At 45.7% G+C, this 24,448-nt stretch overlaps 2 protein-coding genes across 8 annotated transcripts in view; one reads left to right on the top strand and one right to left on the bottom strand.

Annotated features, from left to right (window-relative positions):
* Positions 1–24,448, top strand: part of LOC105481498 (taspase 1) — a 441,844-nt gene that overhangs the window by 342,507 nt on the left and 74,889 nt on the right. Inside the window, exon 15 of one of the 2 annotated variants that reach the window (XM_071079678.1) lies at positions 13,845–13,877. The exons of the other annotated variant lie outside the window; for it this stretch is intronic. Coding sequence (XP_070935779.1) covers positions 13,845–13,862 — 18 coding nt within the window. The 3' untranslated portion in view covers positions 13,863–13,877. Of the gene's footprint in view, positions 1–13,844; positions 13,878–24,448 lie in introns of those variants that run through there. 2 annotated transcript variants of the gene reach the window in all.
* LOC105481502 (isthmin 1) overlaps positions 1,340–24,448 on the bottom strand; it is an 85,706-nt gene continuing 62,597 nt past the window's right edge. For 5 of the 6 annotated variants that reach the window (XM_011741128.2, XM_071079675.1, XM_011741130.2 and 2 more), the window contains 4 exons: positions 22,114–22,378; positions 13,301–13,444; positions 9,642–9,731; positions 1,344–3,045 (listed from right to left, as the gene is read on the bottom strand). In XM_011741128.2, coding sequence (XP_011739430.2) covers positions 2,528–3,045; positions 9,642–9,731; positions 13,301–13,444; positions 22,114–22,378 — 1,017 coding nt within the window. In that variant the 3' untranslated portion in view covers positions 1,344–2,527. Of the gene's footprint in view, positions 3,046–9,641; positions 9,732–13,300; positions 13,445–22,113; positions 22,379–24,448 lie in introns of all 6 variants that reach the window. The other variant, XM_011741127.3, reaches the window with a different exon arrangement.

Raw genomic sequence — 24,448 nt, 5'->3', positions numbered from 1 at the left:
TACAAACACACCCACTTCCCCTTGCTCTTTTATGCTTTATAAAATCCCACTCCTTCATTAGAACCAACAGATACTTCCCTGATTTCTGCCTCTATTTCTTCATAGTACTTTGTGCTTACCCTTAACAGAACACATCAGAGGGTTTTGTCCTATACGTATTGGTCTCCTCATCATCCAGTTGAGCTGTTCATGTGAATAATCTCCAGCCTTTGCTTGAATACCTGTCCTGACAGGATACTCACAACCTCAAAGGCAATGCATTCCATTGCCAGCCAATTCTCTTTGTGAAAACATTTCCTCATTATTAGGAACCAAATCTATTTGCCTGATACATGGACCCACTGATTCTCTTCTTACTAGTTCAGTTCATCTGTAGCATAAAATTGCTTCAGATGTGAATAAGGCTTCTCATTCCATGATTAGACACAGATCTTAAATATAAATATTCTGAGAGTGGGCAATACCTTTTAAGGTGTAAATAATTCATTGTAAGGTGTAAATGGCTGGGCATGGTGGCTCATGCTTGTAATCCCAGCACTTTGGGAGGCCAAAGCAGGCAGATCACTTGAGGCCAGGAGTTCAAGACCAGTCTGGCCAACATGGTGAAACCTTGTCTCTCCTAAAAATAGAAGAGTTAGCCGGGCATGGTGGCACATGCCTGTAATCCCAGCTACTCGCGAGGCTGAGGCATGAGAATGGCTTGAACTCAGGAGGCGGAAGTTGCGATGAGTCCAGATCATGCCACTGCACTCCAGCTTGGGGGACAGAGTGAGACTGTCTCCAAAAAAAAAAAAAGTGTAAATGACTGGTAAAAAGTTTTCCGTAAGAATAGAATTGTACAGGATAACTTAATGGTGGGGTTAGGAATATCAAAGATATGAGGAATATAAGGACTTCAAAAATGTGCTACAGTAGAAAGAATACTAGGCTAGGAAATGAAAGGTGGGTCCAATGTCTTTATGTTTTCTGAGCTTTGGTTTTCTCATTGGGAAAAGGAATACTTAGCATGATAAGTAGTTCCACTTATAACTGTAATTGCAGAATTTTCTGTGGAAGTGGCCCTGCTCATCTGGGCTGTCTTAAGCCTTTGTTCTGACTTGGCTTCCTTAGGTCTGGGCGGGCAAAAAGTCACACATGTGTCAATGGGCCTCAGCCTCCTGGGCGTTGGGTAGACATTCTTGGTGTCAAAGATGCCATGACTTACACCACCCACAATCATGTTAATCACTGAATGAGCCTTTTATTCCCACCTGGGTTGCAATTTTCTTTCCCCTACCTTGAAGTTTTGCTTCACACGGGCTATTTATCACATTTGTATCATAAATGAAGGATGCAGGTAACACATTTTATTATGATTTTATTATATACTCTCTTTTACTAGAATTTTGCAAAGTAAAATATTGAATAAGAACCAACTTCATTTTTCCTAAGTTCCACTCTATAGGACCACCAGGTCATATTAACAATTGCTTGATGCATAATAATCCGTGACTCAATAAATACTTTACAAAAATAATGCAGTTTTTTTTTCATAAAACATAAAAATTAAGATTCCCCAGATTGACCCTCCCCCTCTTTTATATTTATTTATTGGGAATATATTGGTGGAGGAAAAAAATTGTTAAAATAGTATTAAAAGAGGTGAAATGAGGTCCATTATCTTTTTCCCATTTGTTTTGTTGTTTTCCTTTGGAAAAGTGCTACTTCCTGTTTTCACGTCTGAACTTGGCTGCAGTCTTCTGAACCTACTAAGACATGAGCAGAAATTCTACTGTTTTGGGGCCGTTTAGCAGAATGGTAGCATTATGATAATACTGCCCTTTCATTTTAAAGCCTATTTAAAATCAGTCCTTAGCTTTGTCCCTAAAATACCATATTCTCTACCCAGTCTGAAGAAAAGAACTTTTGGAATCTGAGACTCCAGCAAGGTGCCTCATGACTAAATAACATTTGGTTTAAGGTGGGCGTTTACATGTTTTGATATATTTCTATTGCATTATTTTTAAAGAAATAAATTCCAAAATTCCCTTTCTCTTCCACTTCCCTAAGTCTCTTTCTTTCTGATCTCTCACAGAAGAGATTAGTTTCACCACAACTCCAGAGAAAAGATTACGCTTAAGTCACATTTGTATTAAATAAGTTATATATAAAAACTGCTTATAACGTTTACAACCTCAGTCTCTTTCCCCCTTAGCCTTTCTTTGAAACTCTGGATCCGGGTGTGAATTGAGTCGCACCCACTGTGGCTTCCAGGTTCTTTTTCTGTCTTCCAAGTGGTCCCCATCCTTCTGCCCACATCGCTCCCCAGGGGTACTTTCAAGGAACTCTGCAGATGGCGAGGGCGGCTTCACAAGGCAGTCCCCGGGCGTGGCGCACGCCCCTAGCGTAATGTATGAGAAATACTCATGTGGTATATACAAACATACACGACCGCGGCTAAGAAGGTCTCGGCGCCAGTCGGCAGGTCAGTGCGGCGCGTGTGCGCTCCAGAACCAGAGGTGGCCTCCTCCACCTCATCCCAGTCTCTTTAATACTCCCTGGCCTCTTGGAACTGCTTGATGTAGTCCTCATCCGAGGGGCTCTCTGTGCACTTCTGTCCGTTGTTGGGAGGCCGAGCCTCGTTATACCTGCTCCAGTCACCCTTGCAGATAATCCAGGGCAGGACGTCCACCTTGTAGTGGAGCTCCGCGGAGAACTCGGTGCTGATGAGGTTGGGCGTGCCCGCCCCCTTGCCCCTGGTGATGAGCTGCATATTGTCGCCGTAGCAGCAGTGCTGCGCCGCCAGCGTGGTGCTCTCCAGGGACAGCATGGAGCGGATGCAGTACCGGGCCGTGGGCTTGTAGATCTCCAGCTTCTCCTTGGGCCCACTGGCGTCCTTCCAGCGGAAGTCCTTGCGCTTGATGCGGTCGAAGATGTCAGCCGTGCTGTAGGCTACCTCAGTGGGGTAGGAGCAGGGGCAGCTGGGCAAGTCATTCATCACCTTGTGCATGTACTTCTTTAAGAACTCGCTTTTGCAGCTCATCCAGCGCTCACAGCTGTCTGTGTCTGGAAAAGGCCAAAGAGAAACCCTCTCACCGCATGCACAACCGGCCCACAGGAGGTGCTTCAAGGGGCATGTTACAGCAGGCTGCTCCTGAGGGCCCGCAGGAGGACACTAAAGTCAACAACTCGCTAAAGTCAACAACTCCTTTCCTAGAGCCAGAGACCCCTGCAGCCCCCTGGAACCATCAGAGGTGGATGGCCGTTTTCACTTCCCTTGAACTTGGGGACTTCATTATTCACAAGACTTCCTCCACTTTATATTATAAAATTTTCGGACACACAGAAAAGTAGAGAATATTCTTATACAATGACTACCTATATTTCATCACCTGGATTTGACTATCATTATCTTTGCTTTATCTTTTAAAAACATTTTGTGGAAATACATAATGTTACCCCTAAATTTTAGTAAGCATCTACAAAAAAGAGGATATTTTCCTAGATAATCATGACCCGATTATCACTCCTAACAAACTTAAGAATTCAGAATTATTTGAATCTCCCCTCTAAATAAGTGATGAGGTCAGACATGGTGGCACATGCCTGTAATCCCAGCACTTTGGGAGGCTGAGGCGGGCGGATCATCTTAAAACACTGAGGTCAGGAGTTTGAGACCAGCCTGGCCAACAAGGTGAAACCCCGTCTCTACTAAAATTACAAAATATTAGCCAGGCATTGTGGCACGTGCCTGTAATCCTAGCTACTCAGGAGGCTGAGGCAGGAGAATCGCTTGAACCTGGGAGGCAGAGGTTGCAGTGAGCTGAGATTGCACCACTGCACTCCAGCCTGAGCAATAGAGCAAGACTCTGTCTCAATAAATAAATAAATAAATAAATAAATAAATAATAAAAATAAAAAATAAAAATATAAAGAAATAAGTGATGATGTGATGGAAAAGGCCCCAAAGGAAGATTTGTAGGACTCAGTTTTGATTTTGCCACACACGGACTGGTTCCCCCAACCTCTTAACCTTAGGCATGTAACTATCACTGTCTACAAATTCACGGGGCAAGGTGCCTCAAAGAGGAAGGAGCCCGGGGCACTTGCTTTTAGGGATCTTAAGATTTGGATCACAGGCCAGTGACCTGTAGGCCTGGGTCAAAATGTACCCCCAGAGGGGTTGTGTTTGTTTCTTTCAGTATTAAAAATAATTGATTAGTTGCCAATATTTAAGAATTAGTTATTTCAATTATAAATGTGGATCTGTGGTTTTATCTGAAAAACCAAAAGACTGATCTATGCTGGTCCTGCATTCTCCCATGGGAACAACTGATCCTGTGAACAGGTAAATGGTGACCCCTCCATGGACAGGGCCAAAGGTCCCCAGCTCAGCACAGCTCCTACTTGATCCCTTCATTTATGGGTGATCTCTCGGTCCCTCAGTCATCTGATTCCAGGACCTCAGGTTTAGTGTCCTAGTTTGGGTTACCCCAGATCCTGAGACAAAAAGATTCCAGTGAAAATGATTTTTTGGGGAAGTGATTTCAGGAAACAGAGGCAGGGGAGCAGGGGAATTAGATAGAGAAGAGAGAGCAGTTAATGCAGGGTGTGGAGCAAACAAGTAACCACTGTAAGGAACTGGTTACTCCCACTGGGATCTGGGAAACCTCATCCCTCAGCATTTTCCTATCTGAAACAATGTTCAACTTTACCCAAGTCCTGTGATCCTGGAAACAGTGAAGATTAGGAGTCCCCCAGCCCTTCTGCATTCTGGAAAACAGCTTACTGCAGAGAACCCCCTTTCCCCATAGGACTTAGAACTAAGACTCACAGATGTTTGCTTTGTTCACCTGTGACAAGGCCAGAAGCACAAATTCCCTTTCTTTGCCTCAAAAACTCCTTGTCCTCACTGATTAATCCGGAGAAAATGCATCTTTTTTTGGTGGGGTGGGGAGGGTTGCGGATGGAGTCTCACTCTGTCACCCAGGCTAGAGTACAGTGGCACGATTGCGGCTCACTGCAACCTCTGCTGCCCTGCTTCAAGCAATTCTCCTGCCTCAGCCTCCCGAGTAGATGGGAATACAGGCACCTGACACTGTACCCGGCTAATTTTTGTATTTTTAGTAGAGACGGGGTTTCACCATGTTGGCCAGGTTGGTCTTGAACTCCTGACCTCATGATCCATCTGCCTCGGACTCCCAAAGTGCTGGGATTGCAGGTGTGAGCCACCGCGCCTGGCTGACAAAATGCATCTTAACCAAACTTTGATGAAGCTTCTCTCCTTCACCCAGCTCCCAGGACTTTGGTCCACCCTCAGCCTAAACCAGCACAGCCTCTCCTGAAGGATCCCTTTTGGAAAGAGGCTGACTTCAGGGTAGAGCTTTCTCCAGTCTACTATCTGATCACGCCACCCTTTCATCTCGCTTTCCCTTACTTACTTCTCTATAAAAGGAAACGCTCCTTGCCTAACCCTTGAGATGCTTGCAGACCTTCTGGTCACATCGTTCATCCCACTGCAGTAATACGGAGATAACATCCCCCGCCTCCCTGCAATAATCCTTTGAATAAAGCCTCTCCTTACTGAGTCCAGATTTGTTTTATTGATGGGGATCTGAGTTTTTATCCACCGGCTCCCATTCATCACCAACAGGGGACTGGTCCTGGACTTCCAGCTAGGAATGCCCTGTGCATTCATGTGCAGCTGGGCTCAGGATCAGAGAAAGACCTCAGGCAAAGGCACACAGGGGTTGTCAGTTAGAGGTGCGAGGACATGCTGTGGGTGGAGGGAATGTGGGCTGGTCACCGACAGCCCAGTGAGTGGGCGGGTCATCTGCCCCAGTGAGCTGCGGTGGGTAAGATGAGGCATATCTAAGGCAGCCAACAGTGGTGGAATGTGAGGTGCGTTAAAGGAGGCTAAGGCAAAAAGCCCCAGGGATGTCCAAAAATGCAAGGTCATTTCTAGCAGGGGAAGTCAGGGTTGCTTCAAGGAGCATGTGACACCAGGTTGCTCCTAGGCCATGTCAGGGCTATGTGACAGCCACAAGTGTCCCGCTCAGAGCTCTGATAAGGGAACCTGCTGTGGGTGCTTTGCTGACTGGCAGCCTCCAGGTTGCACCTTTGGATCTATCATGATTTTAACATCAAGGCCCTATCTGCCCTCTGGCTGCTCTCGGCCAATGACTGAGCATGGTAGGGGAACCGCCCGAGGGTCTCCTCCAACAGGCAACTTTGCTGGGATTCCCCATCAGCATGGCTGAGCCTGCCTTGCTTTCTTTTGTAGGAGTGAGGCCTGCACCTTGGTCTGAAAGCTCTCCCTGCCTAGTCCTGCTACCTTGCTCTTTATCTTTTCTGGGCGTCTCCTCAAAAAATCTCTTGCATGTCTAATCCCATCATGGTGTCTGGGTCTTGGAGATGTCTCATGGACACAGACTGCAATAGCATAGATGGAGGAAGGGCAAGGGAAGTCTCTCCAGGTAAGCGTTCATGGTGCAAACTAAGGTTATGCAGGAAAAAATCTGCTGGGGATGTCTGGGGCTGAGGCATGACATGTTCAGTTTCATGGCAGCAGAAGGTATAGGAATATAAGATTGTTGGTGTCAGATCATGGCGGTCTTGTTCAGTTTAGGCTGGTTCAGAGGGTACTAGGGACCCACGGAAAGTTTGTAAATGATAGTGAGCTATTAACTGAGCTGTGCAGTCAGAAAATGAATTCAGAGCCGATAATGATGGGGAGGGTCCAGGTGAGATACTCTGGGAGGAAACAGCAGGTGGGATCAGAAGAGGTCAGAGAGTTACAGCTGCCAGGCCTTGGTGGCTGGTGGACTTTGGAGTAAAGAGAGGAAGACATAAGCAGTGACTCCAGCTCTGACCCAGGAGCCTGGGAGGCTGGTGGTGGTGTGGGTGGAAATCACACGGTTAGGATGAGGGGCAGCTTGCAAGAGGGCTTTGGGCACTTGTCAGTGAAACGAGAAAGAGAAAAATGGGGCATGTCTTATGAATTCAGAAAGGCCTGGCGAAAGGCAAAGTGTGGGATCGCATGCTGAACAGCCCGGGATTGAGTTGTAACTCAACTTTCAAGAGCTCTGCGACTTGAGGGAGGCATTTTACCTTGCTGTGCTTCAGTTTTCTCATCTCTAATTTGGGCATAAAAATAGCACTTCTCTCAGAAAGTTGCAGAGAGGATTAAGTGGGAGGGAACCTAGAGGGTGCACCCAACAGTGTCTAGGTGCTGCCAGCTGGGATAGGCTGTGGCTGTGGCCTCCTCTCTGAGCAGTCATTGACAAAATGAAAGTTCAATCCTTCCACTCTGCTTGTACCTTTGCAAGCAGTCCCTCACCAAAGGCTCCTCAGTTACCTAACTTGAGTGTGCCATGTTCTTTCCTGCCTGGACCCTGACTGAGACACCATGTCTACTCAGCTCTGGTGTCCTTAGCCACATGCCAGTGTGGCCTTGTGCATCTGGGCTGTGTTCTGCAAAACAGCTAGATGCTGCCTGCCTGTGGGGTGTGATATGAAGAGGCCTGAGAAACTTTCTGCCTCAGAAGAATGCCTTTAAGGTTCTACCACTTTCTGTCAAAGTCTTGCCTTTAAAGTCATTTTTATTTTTCAATCAAATGCATTGTATTTGCTGATGGTTCCTGTTAAATGCATTTGATCATATGCATGTGAAGGGATTGGAGGGGTGAGGTGAAGGCCCTCGTGACATTGAATTTCCAAACTGCATCCAGTTTGGCTCACAGACATTTCTGATTAGATTTGTTTTTAAAATAAATTTCTATCAAGCATTAAAAAATTAAGATATAATCTGGCAAAATCAAGATTTCAGGTCTCTCTTAGAAACCCAGAACACCTGGCAATACTGGGTGGGTATTCATCCATAGTGACCACATCACGGCCGACCCTTTCGATAAAGCTCTTCATTTTGTCACAGACTTTACCATTCTCTACTGCCCCCAACACTGTTTCCCTTCCCTTCCCTTCCCTTCCCTTCCCTTCCCTTCCCTTCCCTTCCCTTCCCTTCCCTTCCCTTCCCTTCCCTTCCCTTCCCTCCCCTCCCCTCCCCTCCCCTCCCCTCTCCTCCCCTCCCCTCCCCTGCCCTCCCCTTCCCTCCCCTCCCCTCCCCTTCCCTTCCCTTCCCTTCGCTTCCCTTCCCGAGATGGAGTTTTGCTCTTGTTGCCTAGGCTGGAGTGCAGTGGTGCAATCTTGGCTTGCTGCAACCTCTGCCTCCTGGATTCAATGATTCTCCTGCCTCAGCCTCCAGAGTAGCTGGGGCTACAGGCGCCTGGCACCATGCCCAGCTAATTTTTGTATTTTCAGTAGAAATGGGGTTTCACCACGTTGGCCAGGCTGGTCTCGAACTCCTGGCCTCAGGTGATCCACCTGCCTCGGCCTCCCAAAGTGCTGGGATTACAGGTGTGTGTCACTGTGCCCAGACTCATTTTCTTTTCATCATAGTGCTAGAACCATTATTTTCCTCCAGACTTTCTTTTTGTCTTTCCTTTTATTCTAGATTTGTTCTACTTGGATGCTTACCTGACCCCATTACCTGACCCCAATAGGCATTTGAGGAACCTTTTTTGTTCACCAAATCAGCTCCCAAATAGCTGGGCTATGAAAAAAAAAGGACTCAGGACTGCTAAATTTTGGCTGAGGAGGCAGGGTAGATGTGAAGAGGCTAAGTAAGAACTTTTGGGTGGCTAAAAGATATGGGGTAGAAGGAATTTTACCCTTCTACAATCCTTAAGTATATAGAGAAGCACATGAAGCTATTTTTTTTTTTTTTTTTTTTTGAGGCGGAGTCTTCACTCTGTCGCCCAGGCTGGAGTGCAGTGGCACCATCTCGGCTCACTGCAAGCTCCGCCTCCCGGGTTCACGCCATTCTCCTGCCTCAGCCTCCGGAGTAGCTGGGACTACAGGCGCCCGCCACCGCGCCCGGCTAATTTTTTGTATTTTAGTAGAGACGGGGTTTCACCGTGTTAGCCAGGATGGTCTCGATCTACTGACCTCGTGATCCGCCCGCCTCGGCCTCCCAAAGTGCAGGGATTACAGGCGTGAGCCACCGCGCCCGGCCATGAAGCTATTTTTAAAAGGTAAGCTTGCACCTTGTGCCTGAAGAGTCACTTTCCATTTTGTTTGCTTCACATTTATTGCATTTGCTCTAGCATTTTCTAGTGGACAAGTAGCAGAATGTACCAAAGGTTTATGAAAAATTCTTGCAGGGGATGGAGGTGCGACATTTTGAGAAAATTCCCTCTTCTCCTCCCTCCCTCCCTCTGCTGGAGAACTGAGGGCACCATTTCTTGATTTTCTTGAGGACGCCCAATGAAGGCCGAGTAAGAACAGATTCCATGTGACCTGAGCCGCTGCTATGGGCTTATTCTGTGCTAAGAGGAGAGATGGGTCCCCATCTGCCTCTGGCTGTGAAGACTGCATAGAGAGCAGAGTGAACCCGGAAGCACTCAGTCCGGTGGAGGAGGCTCAGGACTGTTTTCTCTTGCTTGAAGTATATTCAGCAAGCAAGGCACATGCTGGGAGCACTGGACCCCAGAAAAGGAAAATGAAACATTTACGTGGATCCAAGGATGGCACTGCAAAGGCAAAAGGAATCTCCGAGGCACTAAGTCAATATTTGGATTACAAAAGAAAAAAAATCTTCTTACCAACTTCAAACAGTTTGGTGGCATTAAACTCCTCGCTTCCCGCAAGCAGACTTACTTCGGTGGCAGCTGTCCTAAAAGTGTCTTCAATTCCTAAACACAGACAAGAGCTCATTTTTCCATCATTATATGGAACGTTATCTCCCCCCCCCCCAACAATAACAAAATAAATACACCTGAACAAAGCCTTTTTTGTATTCATTACTACTCACGGGCAGAAACTTGCCAACAGAGGAAACAGTAAAAAGCAGGTAGTAGTGCAGAAACTGTATTAAAACCCAAGATACATTGGCAGCATGAAATCAGATCCAAATGTGCCTGAATGAGTCCTTAGGAACTCACTCACTGGGCCCGCGGATGGGGATTTGGGCAGTGGGGGACACATGCCAGGATGGTGTCAGGGTGACGAACTAAACCAGAGGCAACAGAACGTAGTGGTTAATATCTTGTTCTTAATGACTGACTGTGAGAGTTGAAATCATTACTAGCCACGTGACCTTGGGGCAGCCAGTGAACTTTTGTGTGCCTCAGTTTTTACATCTGTACATGGAGAGAACAAATTGCCCTACCTCCTAGAGTTGAAATAATGAAATGAGTTGGTGTAAAGAAAGTGCTTAGAGCAGTAAGTGGGAAGTGTTAGGTGATAGTTTTCCCTTGAATATCTGTCTTGCTCATTCTTTGTCTAGCTCACTGAGGGTGCTACAATGCATAGCCAAGAAGAGTTAGGTCATATTCTAGGACATTTAGCATTGTTGATGATGCTTCAGAAAGAAAAAGCTGGGCTTCCCATAGTTTGCTCTGAGGAACTGAACCCAGCTCTACTCAAACTTACTGGCTCACCCAAAGGGCCACCCCAACCAAGCTTCCTTTACAAACAGGAATCCGGTGCAAGCTAAAGCAATAAGAAGAGGAGAGAGTAAGGCACTGCAGTAACATTTGCTGGTGAGCCTTGGCCTTCCCTGCTGGTTTCCCTGACTTGATTTCCGTTAAGGAGCTCTCTCTGATTTTAGGTGAGGCACCTCAAACTCATTTGCAGGGTTGACCTACAGGACACACTTTTACAGTGTAATAACTGCCAGGCCGAGGAGACTTTGCCCCATGAGTCTTTCCAGGAAAGCTGGGAATCAACGAATCAAACAAGGAAAGAGATCCTGATAAAGGAAATCCTTCATGTTCCAAGGGAGCCCAGAAAAGCTGCAATAGCCAGGAACTGAGAGGCAGAAAGGATGGAAGGAGGGTGAGGACAGACGAGAAGAAAAGGTATGAAGAGGGCTCCTGGTCACACTGCTCTCCGTGGTGACAGAAAACAGGAAGGAAACATTTGTAAATGGAGGCAGAGGGGAGCCTTCCCCTGACAAGCCACCTAAATCTACCACTTTGAGTCTGGATGGGAGCTCTGGAAGAGAAAACAACAGGCAAGCCCCCAAACCTTGACCTCAAATGCTGTCTGTGCCCAATGACAGCACTGGCTGATTCCAATACCCTTCTCTTGGCAAAGACCAAAGAGTTTAATGATTAAGAATATTAACTGTGTAATCAGACTGTCCGGATTCAAATTCCAGGTTGATCACTTGCTGTCTGTGTGACTCTAGGCAAGTTAATCCTCTATGCCTCAGTTGCTACAGCTGTCAAATGGATACAATTGTAAATACCTATTTCATAAAGTTATTGTGAAAACTAAACAAAATAATACCTATAAGGGCTTTAGCCATTTGCTTGATTCTTAAGTACTCAAAATATCTTCTTCATCATCATCTATTTTATTTTTTCTTCTTTACCTTTATTGTCATTTTCTTTTGTCTCATATTTTTACCTTCATCATCATCTTCTTTTACTTCATATTCTTCTTCTCTTTTTCATTTCCTTCCTGTTTCCCTCTCCGTCCTCCTCATACTGTTATTATTTATTGCTTTTTTCTACACATCCAGATTCCACCCACCAGGCTTCCAGCTCAGCTCATCCTAATGAGCATGGGAAAGTCAGGAAAAGCACCGTAATGGTTGCTCCACTGTTTTGAAATCCTGACATGGATTTAATGTATCGGTAATCTATTGCTACACAGAACAAAGTATCCCAAAGTTGGTGGCTTAAAACAACAACTGTTTATTATTTATCATGATCTTGTGGCTCAAGAGTTCAGGCAGGGCCACTGGGTAGGTACTGTGCTCCTGATGGCATGGCTGACATGGAGCCAGAACTGCCACTTCTTGCATTTCAGCCCCGTTTTCTACATTTCCCCTTTTGCTAACATACACATTGATTCCAATCTGATTCTTCCTCCCTCTCCTCAGAAACGCCTTTGTGGTTTCATTTGTCCTTTGTTCCAAATGTCTCTGGTTGGAGAACAGAGTGTCTAGAGGTAGAAAAAGGAAGTCTGGGGTGCGGGGATCAGATTTTCTGTCTCTGAAATTTTTTTCAGCCAAAGCCATTTGGAATGTGTGGTTTCTTGAAAGGCTCTAAGATATTATTTTAGGCTGGTATTCTACCTGGCAATGGGAAATACACAGTAAGACTATACACCAGGAGTTACTAAGCTTTTTGGTAAAGGGTCAGAGGGTAAATATTTTAGGTTTTGTGGGTCACATATGGTCTTGGTTGCAGCTTCCTCCTCCTCTTCCTCCTCCTTCCCTCCTCCTCCTCCTTTTTCTCCTCCTCCTTCTCTTCCTCCATGCCCTTCTCCTTCTATTCTTCTTCCTCCTCCTTCTCTTTCTTATTCTCTTCACAACACTTTAAAAATGTATGGGACACACAAAAACAGTTCTCGAGCCAGACCTGGCCATAGTTTGACAACCACTGTTATAGTCAATCACAATTATTGTTGACTCTCAACATGACCTCTCACCAAGTGTGCAATTAGTTTAGTTTTTGAAGCACTGACAATGCAGTATAAAGTGATAGTTGACTACCAAGATGCCCCAGGTTGTGCTCCTGGGAGCCTTTGGCAACTCTCTGGTATTACCGATGGAGCTGTGTCTTTTTCCTGTAGATGGCTGTCAAGCCTCTCATCCTGGCTTCCTCATCAGACCATGAGTGTCTGCCTTCTGTTTCTCTTCAAGGCACAACAAATCCCACATCAAAAACCCAATCTAACCAGAGTCCCTCCTCTAAATTAAATAAGTACAATGCGGCATTGTCTTTTAGGTCACGGCCACTGCAATTGTGCATAAGACTCAGAAAATCCGTTCAGCTCATCAATTATCTCCTGACTCACTCTGGTCAGAAGTCTTATTAGAAAAGTGGTTACATCTTGGCTCACGCCTATAATCCCAGCACTTTGGGAGGCCGAGGCAGGCAGATCACAAGGTCAGGAATTTGAGACCAGCCTGGCCAACATGGTGAAACCCCTTCTCTACTTAAAAAAAATACAAAAATTAGCTGGCCATGGTGGCATGTGCCTGTAATCCCAGCTACTTAGGAGGCTGAGGCAGGAGAATTGCTTGAACCCAGGAGGTGGAGGTTGCAGTGAGCCAAGATTGTGCCACTGCACTCCAGCCTGGGCGACAGACAGAGACTCCATCTCAAAAACAAACAAACAAACAACAACAACAACAACAAAAAGAAAAGTAGTTACATCTTTTAAAAAGACAATTTTACTAAGTTTTTAATAATAAATTAAAAAGCTTTCCCCTTGAACTTGGAGCTACACACTCAGGTAAACGCACCTGGACAGTTTGGATGGTCACAGGTCCTCGATTCCGTTGCAGTGCATGCGTAGCCGCAAGACCGGGTCCGTTTCTGGTTGCCGTTCCCACAGGTAACACTGCAGACAGACCAGAGACTCCAGTCACCCTCACCATCTGTGGAATCTGGAAGAGAGCCAGGGAGATGCTCATCAACTTTGGCCAAAGAGTCTCCCAATCTCCCCATCAAGCAGCCTGTCAATTATTCACCTCTATCATTCTTGCTGTGGGAGGGGGTTGCTGGAGAAGACTTTTAAGCTGGAGCTAAAAGGTTTATAGCTCCAGCATTCATTTAGGGATCAGCTTTGTGACAGCAAGGAGGTTTTGGGCACCGTGGTGATCTGTATATCCCTAGAAGGTGCCCAGAAAATGCTTACTGAGAATGCATACATTTGCACAGCATGGGATTATATGCTAGGTAGATTCCAAGGGTAACCGCCCTCAGTTCCTTCCCTCTCTGTGCTTATAGCCTCTCACTGACATACAGAGAGAAAGACAGAGAGAGACGAGAACCTATTTTCTCTAGAACCTGGGCTGGCCTTGACCTTAAGGCCTGGCAGCTTCTGGCTTTTGCTGTGGGGAATCCAGTTACTGTGAAAGAGGCTCATGCCAGACCTGTGAATTACGGGGCATCACGTGGAAAGAGAGGAACCACATGAAGGACCACGGAGACACCACACATGTGAGCAAAGCCTTCTCAAGCCTTCTGGCCATTCCCAGTGGACAGCTGAATGCAGCTGGTGCCATTAGGAGCACAGTACCTACCCAGTGGCCCTGCCTGAACTCTGGAGCCACAGGATCATGGTAAATAATAAACGGTTGTTGTTTTAAGCCACCAACTTTGGGATACTTTGTTCCGTGTAGCAATAGATTACCGATACATTAATAGTGAAGCTAGAAATCATCCCTCAAGGTCATTACTCAACATCCATCCAGTGAATACCTATTGAACCCTTTTTGTATGTCAGGCACAATTCTAGGTATATGAGATACACTATTAAGTACAACTTTCAAAGATCCCTGCCCTGGAGGAACTAATATTTTACTGAGAAAAGAGAAACACTTATGAATAAACACATAAAAGAAGTGAAATAGGTGGCATGTTAGAAATTGATGAGTGCTGTGCAAAAAGGAAAAGTAGGCCAGGAAATAGTGGCCTTGGGGATGAGAGGTGTGGGAGAGGTTGGTACCCTATTGATATGTTTGGCTCTGTCTCCCTGTCTCCCCACCCAAATCTCACCTTGAATTGTAATAATTCCTATGTGTCAAGAGCGGGGCCAGCTGAGATAACTGTATCATGGGGGCAGTTTCCCCATGCTGTTTTCATGGCAGTGAATAAGTCTCACGAGATCTGATGGTTTTATAAATGAGAGTTCCCCTGCACAAGCTCTCTCTTGCCTGTCACCATGTAAGACATCCGTTTGCTCTTCCTTTGCCTTCCGCCATGATTGTGAGGTCTCCCCAGCCATGTGCAACTGTGAGTCCATTAAATCTCTTTCTTTTATAAATTACCCAGTCTCGGGTATGTCTTTATGAGCAGTACGAGAATAGACTAATACACCTATCAAACTGAGTTCCTCTTACCAAAAGTAAAGTCCTGGAGTGGTAGGATGCCTGGTTCAAGGTTATTGGTTGACAGAAGGGAAAGCAGGGCTCTAGCACCAAGCCCTTTCTCTCTAAAGCATGATTCTTTCTGCAGTACCTCTGCTCTGCGACAGTTTCTCCTGGTTCACCCTGATCTTCCTATGGCCTCGGGGCCTCTGCTGGTGCCAAGTGTGGAGCTAAAGGCATGCCCCTTGCCGGGAGGGAGTGCCCTCTGTTCATAGCAGGTTGTGGCGATTGTTATTACATAGGCCTGGCAGGAATGTAGTCCACACATGCTTCTACCTGATCTGTGGGCCCGTGCCAGCCTTCCAGGCTGTTGTTTACTTGGCGTTCACTCTGAACATGTCTCAGGCAAACACAGAGCTGTGGAGCCTCCTCAGTCCACTAAGCGGAATTGGAGAAGTGGGGTGGTGGCGGGGTGGATTTCATGGTTGTGTCCTCCTTCCTAACTCTGAGTGGAGAGCTTGCTCCCATCTCATCTGCCCCTGGGGCCCCATCTATTTTCCTCCCAATCCCCAAAAAAGAATTTTTCTGAACTTTGATTTTTGTCCTAAGAAATGGTTTTCCAACCACACAGCTAAGCAGATATTTGAAACTACTGCTCTGTGTCAGAAAATTGGGTTGCTTCCCTGGCATTAGCTTCTTTCACCTCCACCATCTCTTATTAGGCATCACACAGAAGGACTGGAAAGACAAGTTGCTTCTGGATGGAGAAACCACTGCGGTAGGGGCAGTCACTGCTCCCACTGAGAACTTTGCAGTCTAGTGTCTCTCTGTCACCTCCCTAAGAGCACCAGAGAGGTGCCTGGAACAAGCACACAATTGCACACTTGTCAGAGAAGCATCCAGGTGAAGCGGGTCATACGCACATGAGCACACACCCAGTCACATCCTGCACGCACCACTGAGGCCAGATTTTGTTAAAGGGAATAACAGCTAAAAAAAAGTCAAAAGTAAAGATTATAATATTTTTTATTCATAAAAAGGGGGAAGTGAGTAAGTCAGAAGAAGTCTTATTAAATCCCCTAGGGAGAGTTTGCATCACCTGTGGGGTGGGTACCAGCATGAGACATAACCCAATGATGCCAAGTAGTGTCCTTGGCTTTGCAAAAGCAAAGGGACCTCTACTATCCAGAAATCTCATGCAGCCTTGCCTCTCCATTATCGCAATTAGCAAATTTGGAGAGACATCACCCCTGAGTTTTGAGATTTTAGCATTAAACTCTCTATAAGACTTGTGTTGGAATCCCTGCATGAGGTGATTTCTTATTATAGTTTCTTGGATCTAAATTATTAAACATTAATATTGCGTCAGATTATGTGAAAAATCACACCCATAATTCCTCTTTCCAAATCCATTCCCTTGGCTACTCCCCTCTCAGGCTGATTCCAGGATGGGCCACATGACTTGCTTTGGCCAATGGGATAATAGCAACTAGGATGCCAGCTGAGGTATACAAAGTGCCCATGCATTCCCTCTTGCTGCAGGGAACTCTTCCACCAAGCGTGAAGGGCCTAGGCTAGCCTCCTGGAGTGGGAGGGACCAGTGGAGAGAGGCCCCAGCCATCTCAATACAGCATCTACACAGCTGGGCACCCCTCATTGTGAGTGAGGCCAGCCTAAACCATCCAGCCCCAGGCAAGCCAGACCAGACCAGACCAGAAGAGTCCAGACAACCCACGGACTCATGAGAGACAGAACTCTTTTGTTCCTTTAATTTTGCAGGTGGCTTTTCTTTCTTCCCCCCACCCACCCCACCTTTTTTTTTTTTTTGGCTATTTCGGAGTTTCACTCTGTCACCTAGACTGGAGTACAGTGGCATCATCATGGCTCACTGCAGCCCTGAACTCCTCAGCTCAAGCAATCCTCTTGCCTCAGCCTCCTGAGTAGCTGGGACTACAGGCATGTGCCAACATGCCTGGCCAAGGTTTTCAAAAAATTTTTGTAGAGATGAGGTTGTTGTCCAGGCTAGCCTTGAAATCCTGGCCTCAGGCAATCCTCCTGCCTTGGCCTCCCAAAGTGCTGGGATTACAGACATGCGTCACCATGCCTGGCCTGGGGGTGGTTTTCTAAGCAGCAAAAGCTAACTGTTACAAATACCCCATAAAATCCTCCCTAAAATATGCTCTCTAGACAGCTGCCAGACTCTGAAGCCATTAAGGATTTATGATTGCAGTAAGTGGCTTTCTCCACATCTTTATTTTAAATGCTCACAAAGCCATTTTATTTCCAAACTTTTTTTTCATATGGGTCCCCCAAAGTTAGGCATGGAACTCGCCATGTGGTTAATTATTTCTATTGAGGCTGGCAATGAAGTGAAACTGCCTCCTAGGAAGAAGTGTGTATGTGAGCTCACTCCCCTGAAGCTTTCACAGCACATGGGCCCACATCAACGTCCCAGCAAAGACCCTCCTCTTGGGGATTTCTATTTGTTTAATGTCTTCAAAGAACAGAAAGGGAATTTCTGACAGGTACAAATCATTGAGGGCAGTGCTCCTTTCTGCTATAATAAAACAAGCCTGTTCTTAGTTGCTCACCTACCAGGGGCCACTGCCCAGAGCAGAAAATCAATGTGAGCAGCTATAATCGCAAATATAATGACAACGGCAGGAAAAAACAGTTCCTGGGAGCACTTATATGGTGCTTTGACAGCCACTGGCTGTGACATCAAATAACTCAAGGAGGAAAAAGAACTATCCCGAGTGCAGTGGGCTGAGAGCTGGGTTTCAAGGATGCTGCTGGAGTTTTAAAGTAGTCCTTTCATAGTTTCAGGGCACTAGAGTTCTGTGGGCCAGTCACAGTGGTGGGGCAACTGAAGTGACTTGGGTCTTGACTTGGCCACTAGTAAACCTGCACCATTAATCCAAGATGACAGTGTCTAAGTAATCCAAGATTACTGAGGGCCTGCTTTAACCAGCTGCCCTGTCTATCTACTGATTTAACTCCTACAATAACGCTGTGAGGTAGGTGGAAACATCCTCTTTTTATGGACAAGGAGACTGAGGCTCAGAGAGGTTAGGGTACTTACCTAAGGTCACACAGCTCAAACTTGGCTGAGCTGGAATTAGATCTAAGACCTGTCTGCTCCCGCCATATCCTGTTCCATAGCTTGGTATGATTCTAGCAGTTTTGATTCTGGCCCAAGTTGCTCTGTCTTTAAGATACCCACTTACGTGGCCATAATTCAACATTATAAAGAAAAACCACTGAAAAAAAAAATCACTGTGAAATCTTCTATTAAAATAGGATCATGACCAGTTAGAGAATTTCAAAGAACTGAGTCCTAACCCAAGTAACAATAAGCAGTACCTACGTAATTTCATCATGTGGGCTATTCTAAACAGTTCCAGAAATGGTATACTACTGTTAGACAAAAAAATATTTATTTGGAACTCTCTCTTTGCCCTGGATACCCCAAGTATCTACACAGAAAGGATTTAAAATGCAGCATCTCAAACACATACTTTCCACAGTTGAGCTGACTCACAGCATCATCACATGTGTTTTCATCATCACAAGCGACGTCTGTCTTCTGTTGTGTATTTTGTAATTTATTCTACAGATGCCATTGTATCCTATATGTATTTCACCTAGGATTTTTAGAAATACTCCTTGCGGACAAATATTTAAATTCTTACTAAAAATTCTACCTTCAAAACTCTGAGATCCATCTCCTCCATGAAGGCCAGCTCCTGTGGCAATTTTAGCCTGTCCCCGACGAGGCTGCAAGCCGTAAGATACAGTGACTTGCACTGCTTTGCTGTTGCATGAACCTCTCCTTCCTGGGTGATATGTTCTCTTTCTGTTTCCTCCACAACAGCACCCAATATATGGATAAATACTTAGAAATTGCTCCAAGTTTCCTGTTGACTGCAATAAAAGTGGGTCTGTGGGATAAAAATCCCAGCACTTTTGGAGGCTGAGGTGGGAAGACTGCTTGAGCCCAGGAGTTGGAGGTTTTGGTGAGCTCTGATCGCACCACTGCACTCCAGCCTGGGCAACAGGGCGAGATCCATGTCTTTAAAAAAATTAAATAAATAAAAATAAATAAAACAGAAAGAAAAGGGGAATTCTCAGTTTATCTGATGCTGTATGAAATTCTGGAAAAGATGAATTCCAGAATGTGGACTATCCTGGGATGCAGTGATCACTCATTCATTCATTCTGCCAAACGCTACTGAGCACCTACAATGGGCATAGAGTTTTGCTACTCAAAGTGTGGTCAGAGGGCTAGCAGTCTCAGTTTCACCCAGGCTTCTGCCCTTTTCTTACACCTACTGCATCGAAGGTACATTTTAACAAGCCCCTGGGGCTATTCATGTATGAAAGTCTGAGAAGCACTGCTTTAGAGGTACTGTACAGAACACGACTTTATTTATAAAGTAGCAATCCCGATGTCCAGTCTAATGATGGGGAAGATACTAGGAGGTACTTTGAAATAATACAGGATGGGAGCTTCTCCATGGCCCAGGCATGCTGTGAGCTCCTGATGTGGGGAGCTCAATGGTACTCTAGGTCTAGGAGGCTGGGGGTGCGGGTGGGTGAGGTAGCCACAGTAACTGCCGTAGAGCAAATTCTAGCCTCAAGATGGAAGTAGAGGGGGTGTTCTTAATGCTCATAAATTCAGCAAACTGTACTCTGTAAAGGATTTAGATGAAAAAGTTGTTTCTGGTGGTGGTCTTTAAACTTCAGTGTGCAAGAGAATCATCTGGTAACCCTGACTGAAAAAGGAAAGAAACAAAGATACAAACAACAACGGACTCCAGGGGTCACTTCTAGACCTTCTCATTCAGGAGATGGAAAGCAGTGGCCTTCAACCTGGGCTGAACACTGAAGTCATCCTTGGAGCTTTAAAAGACAACGATGCCTGGGACCCATCCCCAGAGATCCCAATTCACCTGGTCTGGGGAGAGGTCTAGGCATCGGGATTTTAAACAATTCTACAGGTGAGTATAATGAGCAACCAAGGTGGAGAACCATTCATCTCAAACAGAGGTGCTCAATGCAGCAGAGTGCCTGGGGGCCTTGTTCAAACATATTTCTGGGTCCTACTCCAGAGTGTCTGACTCAGTAGGTCTGGAGTCAGGCTTGAAACAGTTGCATTTCCATGTGATGCTAGTGGTGCTGGTTCTGGGGGCCACACTTTGAGGACTATTGGTATATAGGGAAGGGGTTGCGGCCCAAGATTGGCATTTTTAAACATGCAACTGAATGATTCTGAGGCCAGGTGTCTGAGCTCTACTCTCAGAAACAATGTTCTGTGTGGGGTAGGCAAACAGGTGAAGCCACAAAAGCTGTGCAATGTCAGGCTGGCATCAAGTGGTCCTCTGTGCTTCTCTCATTCAATGGCACTGATCTTTTCCTCCCATTCCTATCTTCCAACCTAAGCACTCATTTCTAGATCCTTCTGCTGTCCTAAAGGGTGTGCGACTTTTTTCCCCAGAAAGGCAGAATTGTATAGTGGTCAAGAGGACAGATTCTGGACCCAGACTGCCTGGGGTGAGTCTCAGGTCTTAGCCCTCCAGGTTAAGTTGCTTAAATTTTCCAGGCTTTAGCTTTCCCATCCGTAAAGTGCAGTATCTGCCTCAGAGAGCTGATTAAATGAAATAATATATGTGAAATGCCATGAACAGGGACTAGTGCATGGTAAGTACTATTTAAATGTTGGCTATTATCCCAAGTCCTTCCTCTTAGAAAGCAGATAACTCGACTTCCTTTGGGAAAGGTGAAGGTTTCATGAGCCCGCTGGCTGGATGGGATATAGAGTTCTCTTTCTGTTACCCTAGCATTTGATATACATCTCTACTATGGCACTATTTTGCTCTATTGTTTAATTTTCTCCCTTGATCCACAGATTGGTGAGATCTGTTCTGGGGACAAACTATGCCTTGCTCATTTTTGTACCCAGCATAGTGCTGGACACAACATTTACTCTTAATAAATGTTGATTGAACAACTGATGATGTGGCAAAATAATATTTTTGTTTTGCTGTTTTGGAAGTTGCTTAGAATTCTCTATTAATGAGAAGAAATGAGTCTCTAATACACAACTGGTCTATCTGTTGAAAAATGGGGATAAAGGTTAGCATGCAAATGGTACAAGACAAGTCATCCTCTTCATACACTGCTCACTCCAAAGTCCACTGATGGTGAAGCCACAAGAAAGTCATGATGATGGGTGCATTTGTAAGACGTTAAATATTCTTATAACAAACTGCCTGATTCCCCACTAAATCTGGCCAGATGCTTGCTAAATTGGTTTCCTCTTTTTCTTGGACACACATAGAACACATTTCCCAGCCTCCCTTGTACCAAGGTGGGACATGTGACCAGGTCTTCCCAGCAGAATTTCAGTAGATCTGATGTGTGTCACCTCCAGGCCGAGGGCCTTACGATTGTGTGTTTCTTCTCCAAGCTCCCTTTCTTTCCCTGGACACCAGCTGGACACAGAATATCCAGAGGATAACTCTCAGGCCCTAACAGTTGGTGGAACTCCAAAATGGGAGGAGGCTGGATCCCTGAATGATTGAGTGGAGCTGAGTTCTCCTACCCTGTCTCCCGTCCCAACTCAAGTGAGAAATGAATTTTTATTATTTTAACTCACTGAATTTGGAAGGTATTACCTCACTTATCCTACTCCCAAAACACAGGAAACCAGAAGTCCCAACTTGGAGTTTTGAAATTTATTGGGGGAAGGGTTACTTTGAAGACCCGAGACATACCCGTTCGTGTGGATTCCCAAGGACCACTCCACTGCCAATATAAAACATAACACAGTTGCCTGGTCAAAGGAAGCAGCCGTATACATCTCTTTCACTACACTGATTTTCAGGATGAATTTTTACAGTAAAAAATACAAGCAAGTTTATTGGATAATTTCTTCATTTTTAGAAGTAAAACTGAAATTTGAGGGGTAGGGAAGGCAGAAAGAACCCCAAAGATCCTAAAAAATTCTCTCTTAAGATAATTGGCATAGTGATTATGATTTGATTTAAAATTATAATCTTTCCAGAAAAATGTGGCTGCTGGTGCCTCCTTCGGGCTTCTGCAGAACAGAGCCTTTGTGAGGTTTGCCTCACAGAAGACCAAAAGCCACATGCTCTAAGCAGGGCTTTGCTTGGCTCCATGTCCAAGGCATCATCCTCATTTATTCTTCCCACCAATTTTATATTACTGGGTGGTAAACTCACCATATTCTGGCTGCTCTTTGGTTTCAAAAGTCCGGTGGCCTGGGGCTGTATGGTCCCACCCCCTGGGGGGGTTGAGGAAGTTGCTGTCGTCTGAGGTACTGTCGTACTTGTAGTCCTGGTCCCCGCTGTTTGCCCTGGCCAAGGACAGGGACCTCTGCCACCAGGCCCGCCAGTCGGGGGACGGGACTGACCAGCTGGGCTTATTCTCCGGATGCTGATCTTTATCTGCTTCAGAGTCAGGACCGTCGACCACCTCTATGGTGACCTGAAGAATTCAGAACAGGCCAGGGTCAATGTGGAGTCAATAGCCTCCAAGCTACGTGACCCTTGGAAGAAAGTCTGAGAGGGCAGAGGGAAATGATGGATGCATCCCTTGTGAAGGAAAGCTGAGACCGCATAGTGATACAAATGGAAAACCTCCAGGGATGGTACACATGAATTCCACGACTAGATGGAATATGGCCTCGGGTTGAGAGGGGAAAATTCATCACTGGAGTCCCTGATTTACTGATGACTAAAAACTTAATAGCTGGAAACAATGACTGTTGGATTGCTGTGGGTTAGGAATTTGAGTAGAGCTGAGCCTGGAGAGTTTGTCTCTCCTCCATGTGGTATTGAGAAGCCCTTCATTCAGGAAGTAAACACATACTATATTTGTTCCTGAAGTGATACCAGAATAACCATATTATAATAAAACATATCATTTATGAACACAAACTCTGTACCAGGCACTATCCTAAATACTCCACCTATATTTTTTAACTCTTGTAAAGACCTCCCATCCATGTTTGCGTGTGCCACATTTCCCATTGAGAGAGGTGGAGCCCATTTCTCCTCCCTGGAGATCTGTATTGGCCATGTGATTCACTCTGTCCAGCAGAATGGATAGGAGTGGAATGGTGATGGATCTTAGCAGAAGCCTTACAGCTTCCATTTTCATTCTCTTGGAATGTTCTAACCGCTATGCAAGGAAGCCTAGCCTAGACCACTACGTGTGTAGAGACTATGTAAAGAGAGAGGTTGAATGGAGAAGAACCAAGGTCTCTCAGCCCATGTCTAGCTCTGAGGGCTCAGTCATGTGAGTAGGACCATCGTGGATCTTCCAGCCTCAATTGGGTCACTCCAGCCAACACCACTTGGAGCAGAGACAAGCTCTCCCAGCTGAGTTCTAGTCAAATTCCTGACCAACAGCAATCCCGTGGTCATTGTCTCAAAGTATTAAGTTTTGAGATGACTGTCAGATAACTTTTACAACCAGGGAAAACTGGTGCACAGAGACATCAACAACTTGCGTAAGGTCATAGGGCTAGTAAGTGGCAGACATGGGGAGTCTGGTTCTAGAGCCCATGTTCTCCCTAACTTTGCCACACTGTCTCTCAAAAAGTAAGTGACAGAGCTACTGTCCCCTCATGAGACCAAAGAAACAACAAGACCACAGGTGCAGGTGGGCGTTGGTTGCTTCAGGGTGTACAGAGACATAAGTACAAGCTCCTCAAGACCAGGCTTTCCCAGCTACGATTTTCACTCACCCCATGGTTTATCCCTAGACTGCACACTCCTCAACCAACCCTTAGGGTCAGAGCAGATAGTCCTGGAGCCAACGCTAGAACTTGCTCTCAGATTTACGAAAGTCTCATTTTGAAGTCTGTCACGGGGCTGGAAGAATGAAGCTTCTTGGTTCCAAGAGACAATCAACGTAGAAAGACTTGTTTGAAAAACATAATAAAAGACGCATTGGGTTCCTTTAGCCATCACATAGCTCTTGCAACACCCCCTGGATGAGTTATGTGCAAATGAATCAGAAACATGCGCTCCAAGTAATCAACCCAAGATGTACTGGGCAGATGCATTTCCAGTTTTGCCCTAACCTGACATCTGAGAGAGTTGCTGAGATGCTCTGCCAAATTGCACCGGGGTGTGCCCATCCCTGAGACAAATAGCCCCTTCCTTTTGTGTTAGGAATGGGGAGGTTTGAATTCTGCTCACTTCAAAGGATGTTGCCCAGCCAATGGGCTGGGGCTGTGGTTTTGTGGAGTCTGGACACATGATCAAGAGGGTGACTTTCAACCCCAGAGTCTACTCAGGTTGCAGCAGGCCAAGTGCACCTTTCTCCTCTGTCATGGGACACCTAGAAGGGCACTGCTAGCTTTACCCCATGCCACCACCCTTACTCCAGTCTTGTAGGCACCCTTTGCATATTTGTAAATAATTGTGGAGCTTTTCAGTAATCCCAAAAGTAAAAAACAAAAAACAAACAAACAAACAAAAACAAAAGGGGGAAAGAAAAGCAAAAGAATACATCATACATCTTGTATCATTGCTATTTGCTGGAATG

Source organism: Macaca nemestrina, chromosome 15 (genome assembly GCF_043159975.1).
Source record: "Macaca nemestrina isolate mMacNem1 chromosome 15, mMacNem.hap1, whole genome shotgun sequence".
Taxonomy (NCBI): Eukaryota; Metazoa; Chordata; class Mammalia; order Primates; family Cercopithecidae; genus Macaca; species Macaca nemestrina.
The sequence above is the reverse complement of the archived record's forward strand: the minus strand, read 5'-3'. Positions and strand labels throughout refer to the sequence as shown.